Here is an 8476-nt window from a genome sequence, read left to right on the forward strand (position 1 = left end):
TCAGACGTATCAAGTCGAGATGCATTGTGATCTAAAGTCGTAGTGCGCTCACCGATTTGGACGCTTGGAGATCCGCCGAGCGCCAGTCCCCATAACGCGGGGAAAAGGAGACCCGACAAAATCATCGTCTTCTGATTATCCACGCGACCACATCCAACAAACGTGCACTGTTCACAAAACAGCGAGCACAAGATAGAGTCGACACATGTTAAAAATGACCACAGTTCAAACGCAGAGGCTCTCGATAGACCGCGGTGCTGATGAGGGAAAGAGCGGGCGCGATGATGCGGGAGTCTTGCCCTCCTCCTTTGCGGCTCCGTCCCTGAGAATCGTTTCAACTCAGAGGACACGGTAAGAATACTGATGAAGACGAAAAAAGCCGAGCGGAGCCGAGGCTGCTTTTATTTAGAACGCGCATTGAGAGAGGCGCGCTCGCGCTGGGACATTGGCTCAGCTGCTTTGGCAAATTGGATTACGACTAGTTGATCTTGTTCATTAGTTTAATATACTGTATGTCGCATGATTTCTTTTGGTTATGAATTGATTGAATTAGAAAACGTATTAGAAAACACAAGTGTGACAGATGAAACCTTGCAACCCAATAAGTTTGGGCTCCCCATCTTCTGAAATATAACACAAAACGAATATTCATTACACATATTACTGTCTAGAATGGGCTCCTTTTTCAGACCATAGACTTGTCGGTGGATAAAGAGATGGAGCAAAGATGCAAAATGGTAGCAAAAAGGAATAGGAATAAAACTTGCTAAAAATATGTATTCACCCATCAGGCTATCCAAGATGTGGACGAGTTTGCTTTTTCATCTGAACAGATATTTAGCATTTCATCTCTTAGAATTGCATCTCACCTTAAACCAATGCTTCTTGTCTAAATATGCTTCCTCCAGTAAAAAGTAAAGTCTTGTCTGAATCAGGAGAGAAATATGCACAGATCAAGCACTGTTTACATCAGGGGTCACCAAACTTGGTCCCTGAGTGCCAGTGGATTTTGATGCTAGAGGAAAAGTAGTTTCCCTCGTCTTTTCAATTTTTTCTCAAAATTCCTCCAAATCTGTTTCAGTGAAGAAACAAACTCATTCTTCTGTACATCTCAGACAGCCAAATATTAACAGATCTCAGAGAAATGAGCCAGAATTTGAGCCTGAATCTCTTTGTACTTGTGAGCCTTTTGCGTTTAAAGCAAGACATGCATTTTAAATGACCTACTTTTCTAACGAAAGTTAAACTTGAAAATAAAGTGTAGCTCTAATTTACACCATTGTAATTTAGATCACAGAAGGCATTTATCATATGATAAGAATGTGCATAGATTTTAAGCCACGAGTATGGCACAGTATCAGTACAGCTAATTATAAATAAACCACTGATTTCACAAAATAAAACAAGAACAGGTTTGAATATTGACTCTAGATGCCGTTTTTGTCCAATAAATCTTGCTATTTAAAATCTGCAAGTGTCTAAGTAGTTCCCATGATGACCAGGAGAGAGCAGTGAATTGCTGTGGAAGTCTAAGCCTACAAAATTTGTCAATTAAATTAAGATTCATTTAATGCTGAATCCACCTAAATCTACCTAAATCCAGAGCTCAGTTCCAGCCCTAAAAAAAAATAAAAATAACTCAGTCTATAATTATCAGATGCTCCTGGGGTTAGTTGTTCAAAAAGTTTAATATAAATCAGAATTTGGAAATCCCATGTTTTGCCATCCAGGATCAGGTAACCCATTTTACTTTTGTAAGGCAAATTTGATTGGGTCACCTTAATCCAGATACACACTTTTCATATTTCTAAATCTGGATTACTTGTGCTCTACAGAGCCCCTAAAGGGACATGGTTTTGCAACTTGTCACTGTTCCATCTCTGATGTTGAAACTCAAATGTAGTTAATAATTTGTATTTTTGTTTGATATCGACAGTTGTTTGGGGATATATTACGTTACAAATATTGTATTTATTGGACCAGTTTTTAAAGTTTTATTATATTTTTGTTCCTGAAATCCACCCTTCTGCTGGGATCTGAATATTGTTATCAAAAGTATCCCAATCTTACAAAAACGTTTTGAACAACATAAATTGAGGATTAAGTCTTAATCAAAACCAAGATTGGATTTTGTGATCTAATCTGAAATCAGAATAGTTTTTTTTTTTTTTTTAACAACCAATTTTCAAGGTTTAATCCAATCCGAGGGCCAGTATCTAATCAGATTAGTTTTGAACAACTGGACCCTGAAGATCGTAAGTAGTTGATTGATTGATCAGGGAACTTTGCAGAGAATTAGACTTCTAGGAACATGAATGGGACCCCAGCACTAGTACCAAAGTTCCATTCTTTTCATAAATATGCTATGGGCTGCAATGTGGGGTAGAGTGGGATAAAACGCCCCCTACTGTTTTTCCAAAAATAACCGCAAGATACAGTCTGCATACATTTTCATTGTAATATGGACTACGTTGACGAGAGCGATTTAGAAGTTTTCACTATGAAGCTTACACTAATGATGTATCTGAGAGAGAGAGAGAGAGAGAGAGAGAGAATCACATTAAATGATTTAACTTTTATCAGTAAGAAAAAAAGTGTTTTAAAGCTTGTTGTTTTGTAGAACACACAGTTATAAATTATATTAAAACAGTTGGATTATCATTTTGTAATTCATAATTATTGATTATATTCTTTTTCATTTTAAGCAAAAACTCTCTGTTCTCTGATTTAGCTGTTAATGTTTAAAGGAAATTACTTTGTCAGACTTTTGTTAAAATTCTAATTTAAATGTATTACTTTGTTCATAATTTACAGTTTTGGGGTAACTCCTTAGTCTAGAACGCGAGCTATGTAATTAGATCACTTTTTTATAAGTAACTAGTTTAGTAATGCACTAATTTTTCATTTAGAAGGAAATATCTGAGTTACTTTGTTCCCCATACTGACTGACACAGCTCTCGTGTTGCCATGTTGAGAGAAATCGTGATAAATGTGGCATCGTGTGCACTGTGTGATCTTACTGTAGTTCTGGATTAAATATGAACATATATTTACTCCACAAAAACTGAACAGTCAAATGCAAACTCAGAATATTATACAAACCTGTAATAATGAAATATGATAAAACAAATATAATGTATGCATTTAATCCCATTTTATTAATCATTGTTTTTGGTACTGACCTTAGATAATCCAATTAAATCATACTAAGCAAAAACAACACATTGGTTTCATTTGTGTTATTGCTGAAAGTTTCAAACTTTCTTCTCCTGCGTCAAGCTATTTGTTTGAGCTGCGCCCTCTACTGTACAGATGTGAATTTACATTTCCTTCAGCCGGAGGCATATTCATTCAATTTGGTTGTGAAAGGCCTTTGGGCTTTTGCATTTGTAAAATATATATTTTTTAAATATATAATTAAAAACAAACAAGCAAGCCCTGCACAGATTTAAAAGTAACTCAAAATTAATGTAACGAATTACTTTCCATAAAAAGTAACTAAGTAACGTAATTCGTTACTTTATTAGGAAGCAATGCAAGATTGTAATGCATTACCAGAGCTGGGTAGATAATTTATGAATTGTAATCAGTTACTGATTACAGATTACATGGACAAATTTGTAGTCAGTAATATAATCTCTTAGATTACACATTTTTGGTAACGTAATCTGATTACTTTTGTATTACATTTAGATTACATTTGTGCTAACCCTCATTTGAAATCACATATATTCAGTTAGCTTAATCTTGTAATTTTTTTGAAAATATATATACATTTATTCACAAAAAAGAGCCACAATAGCTTATTTTTCAAGTACAATGTATGGTCAGTTAATACTTACAAAATACTAACACTAATTTATACCTTGCTGTTAGAGTTTGCTAGTAACACTGAAAAAAAACACATCTTATGATTTTAAAGCATATTTACTTATAATAAAGTACATTTAGAAAACCAATATTGAAAAACATGAAATTCACAGCAATATCACTACTAGGTAGAATATTTAATATTTAAAAAAAAAAAACACTAGAATTGAATATGATTGTATCAATGAAAAACAGCAAACAATAGCTACATTGCAAACATGATTTTTGAAAAAGAATAAACTCACACAGCGATGACATTTCTATCCATCTCAAACCATTTTAAGTGCATAGTAATAATGAGGAAAAGACAAACAATAAAAACATTACAAAAATGAATATTATAGAGGATGTAACTCACAATACATTGCTAATACAGGGCTCGACATTAAGCTTTGAAATGAGCTCGTCCTTCGGACAAGTAAGAGTAAAAAAAATATCCAAATGCATAAATAATGTTATTAGATTAACGTTTTACTTTTTTGACATACAAAATATGAAATGTTGGAAAAATGTTTTTTATATGAAATTTGAAATATGAAATTAAACCACCAGTAGGTGGTGACAAGTCACTTTCTTAATGATTGAATCATTGATTCAACCAATTCGTTCAAACAACTGATTCATTCAACAAATTAAGCAAGTGACCGTTTTAATAGATGGCTTACTGAATCATTGACTCTTTACAAAATGAATCATTTAGTGTGTGTTGCTCAAAGATGTGCGACTGTTCTGCTGTGGGTTTGCTTAGAACTAATTTAGTTTGAAATGGAGCAAAAACGATCCACATGTAAGTCAGTTAACATTACTTGTTTATTTAACTGAAGATGTATAAAATCAATATCACATTTGCATTCAAACTGAAAGTCGGGTAAGCATCACTCCTGGTCGTGTGACACATTATACAGAATATTTATATTTTTCTACCTAAATATGTTTGTTTCAAATTGTGTGTGCTGAAGAGTTGATTTATCTGCGAGTCAGACAGACTGCACGAGACACAACTGACGCGACCTTGACACTGTCAATACATTATCCATTATAAGTCACCGTTTACACTCAAAGTAATAAAATCAGAATCATTCTCACCAAATTGTGCTGCCCTAGTTATTGTTAGTTATTAAAATTTTGAACAGGGTTACTTGTCCAGTCGGGCAAGTACAATTCTGAACAGCAATAATCCGTGGTAGGCAGATCTTACACTGAATATAGTGACTTTTTTCCCCGTGTCTTGATTTAAAAATGACATGATGTCTGTACATCCAGTGATTAAAGGCTGCGTTCCCCTCCATTTTCCATTATCTTGTTGCTGATTTCTTCTGAGCGCGATTCTGACCCCCCTCCCCCTCTTCCCCGGAAAAACTCGAAGAATCACATGTAAGTGGCAGGTTTAAGAACAAAAAAAAAAAAAACTTATGAGAATCAATGGATTGTGACCGATTTACCATTGTGCAAATAATACGTAATCATGTAATCCATAAAAAAGTAACTGTAGTCTGATTAAGAGTATTTTAAAAAGTAGTTTACTCTAATTGCAAGTACCTGCGTTTTGGAATCTGATTACTTAATCCAGATAACATGTAATCCGTTACTACCCAGCTCTGTGCATTACTTATAAAATTAACTTTTTCCAACACTGATCATTTATGTCATGCCACTAAACTATGATAACTTTCCTGAACACATTTAATGTTTGTTTCACAGGAAAAAAATTACAGTCCTTAACAAAATTCTAATCATGTTAGCTATAGTTTCGCCATGGCAAGTGCCAGTTTTTCTACAAGAGCATGCTAGCATTATGCTGATGATATGCATGCTGCGTTAACATCATGCTAAACATATTAGCTTCTTGTTAATTTTTTTTTAAGTGTTCACATCATACTACTTCATGCTAGCCTCTGGCAAAAAAAAAAAAAGAAAAAAATCCCGTAAGCTAAAAAAAACTAAAAAACCAACCGTAAGCCATTTGTAGCTACATTTTATGGGTCTGGCTTCCGCTCTCATCTGCATCCAGCTGTGTTTAGCTGTACAAAACAGCTTGTTTTGCTGCTAGATATTGCAAATTGGTGTGGCTTACCATATTTCTTTAATGTATTATCTTAATTATGAACACATTGGTTTGTAGTGTAAACTGTTTTAATGTTCACAGCATGTTGTTATTCTTCTCATTATTTCCCATAACAGCTAATGAACCGGAAGTCTCACCCATAGGCTTACTTCCGCACTGAAGAATAAGGTGGAGATAATATGCAAATGATGAACAATTGTAGAAGCTAGATTACTTAAAATATTGCCCCAGTCAAGTAAAACCTCAAACTGCACATGGTGCATGTCTGTGTTTGACTAAATGTTTTCCTGCATCATTAAAACAAGCTCCATCCATCCATCTTTCTGTTCTGAATTATTTTAATTCACATACTGTATGCTATAGGCTGCAGTGCAAATGTTATTATACCAAGGGATTAATGCAAAATTTGGTATAAGTTAGATTATTTCAAATGCTCCCCCATTCAACTTAAAACCTGAAACTGCTTGTCTGGGTTTGACTAGTTGCATTCTACAGTCACCATTCAGTCACCAACAACTTAAGTACTGAGCATTACAGGGACAAAAGAATATGGGTTTCATTTTATTTTAAGGTGTCCTTGAAACAGTGTAATTATACATTTGAGTAATATGAATTATACGCATGTATATATGCTTAGGGTTACTTGCATGTAATCATGCATAATGTAGTTTTTATGATTTTAAGTATGTAACTTGTGTAACTGTAAAATAAATTGTTACTAAATATTATTATAGGAATATTAAGCCATATAAAGCAGCAAATATACTGACACCGTGATTTCAATTGTTCACGGTTTACATTTCATTAAAAAAAACAATTTTTACAAATAAAAATAAAAGATTTAGTCAGATGATTAACCATGATTCTCATTTTCCCCACTTTTCCAATGTTTGTATGTAAATTAAATGTAGGCCTACAAATGAGGTTCATTGTTACAGATGTGTTAGGCCTGGATGTGATATTTATCAAAATGCATATTATATAAGTCAAAGAGGTCGACAACATACATATTTAGAACAACCAAAAGTGTTGCACAATGGACATAGACATTAATCAGGTCAATATTAACATTCTTAATTCCTAAAATCCCAGTCTTACAAGCAAAATGAAGTATTGATTTCTTAAGTATTCAGCTAGTTTTGTATCTTTGAGGAAAGTGCTTGCAAGACAGCAATACTGTAAAACTTTCTGCATAAAATGAAATGCTGTATAGAGCCGTTGTCATGGCACTGACCGTTTGTCTTGTTTTCAGGTGGCTGTACACAACAATCAACACAAGTGAGGCTTAAAATCAGCTAAATGTGGCTAATTATATGCAGAAATTTAAGATGAATGCAAAAAAGTAATATATATACAATAGACAATAAAACAATAAAAATAAGATAAATTAATTACTCAGATGTTCAAAAGATAAGTTTTAAATCAGTATGGAAATACTACAATCACATGAATGCATTTGGATACAGTTTAAGTATTAAGCATAGTATCAAAGCATGTCAATGGGAGATTTTGACACACAAAAAAGAAATCTAAATGTTTGTATGTTTTGTTTGTATAAGTTTGTACATTAAACTTCTTCAAAAAATTGTCGATGTTTAGAGGTTTAAAACAAACTTATGAATAAAATGTAAACCTCTTATCTTCCAAAATAATAGAGACAACAGAATGTAGATGATAAAGGATCTTTATAGTATGGCTCGATAACAGCAGCTAATTCCCTTCTTATTACAGACTCATATGCAATAAGCTCGTTATGAATACTGCATGCTGTCTGTGTTAAGATCTGACACAGCCTTTTCTTGTCATAAGCAATGTTTTATTTATTTTTTGCCTGAGTTTATAAACAATAGACATTTATGGATGTTTTGGCATAGAACATCATGAACAGAATCACTATCTAGCACTTTGGCCAAACATGGCTGAACACACTGTCTGTAAAGTCATGCTGCAAAGTTTGTTCTTATTAATGCTTCACATTTCAAAAAAATGACTTGTAAGGAGAAATACAAATAAGCAGGACTATTTAACAGGCAGACCAAAATAACAGACATTAAAGAACAAAAATTATGAACATTTCAACACTTTGTTCATGCTTGATTATCAGCCTCATCAACATAAAAGCACTCACACACACTCTTACCGTGCGTTCACACAACCGACTGCGAGAACATCAAAATTTGTTCTGGCCGCCATGCCAAAAAATGCTGCAGAAAGATTTGTCGATGCTTTGATGATTAAATTTTGATGAGACACAAAGGAAACAAGCATGTTGATCTTGTGCGGACTGTCTACTATGGCTAAATGAAATATTTTAAATGTAAGTAAGAAATTGATTGATGAGAAAAAACATCTCAGGTTACGAATGTAACCATGGTTCCCTAAGAGGGAACGAGACACTGCGTCCTCTGAAGGGACACTATGGGGAACACCTCGTCGTGACCCGTGTCTGAAGCATACTTTGAAAAATGCCACCGTGTTGGCCGGCGACAGCCTCTGAAGTCACTACTGGCGCGACTATAAATACGTGCCCGTAGGACCCGT

At 34.1% G+C, this 8476-nt stretch overlaps 1 protein-coding gene across 7 annotated transcripts in view; it reads right to left on the reverse strand.

The window, feature by feature from the left end:
- Window positions 1-371, reverse strand: part of gria2a (glutamate receptor, ionotropic, AMPA 2a) — a 38661-nt gene extending 38290 nt beyond the window's left edge. For 4 of the 7 annotated variants that reach the window (XR_008152221.1, XM_052545858.1, XM_052545864.1 and 1 more), the window contains exon 1: window positions 53-272. Coding sequence is in view for 6 of the 7 variants with exons in the window: in XM_052545858.1 (XP_052401818.1) it covers window positions 53-125 (73 nt within the window). In the remaining variant the exon portion in view is untranslated. Of the gene's footprint in view, window positions 1-52 lie in introns of all 7 variants that reach the window. The other 3 variants (XM_052545860.1, XM_052545863.1, XM_052545861.1) reach the window with 2 other exon arrangements.
- Between the last annotated feature and the right edge of the window lie 8105 nt (window positions 372-8476).

This window comes from Carassius gibelio, chromosome B1 (assembly GCF_023724105.1).
Source record: "Carassius gibelio isolate Cgi1373 ecotype wild population from Czech Republic chromosome B1, carGib1.2-hapl.c, whole genome shotgun sequence".
Taxonomy (NCBI): domain Eukaryota; kingdom Metazoa; phylum Chordata; class Actinopteri; order Cypriniformes; family Cyprinidae; genus Carassius; species Carassius gibelio.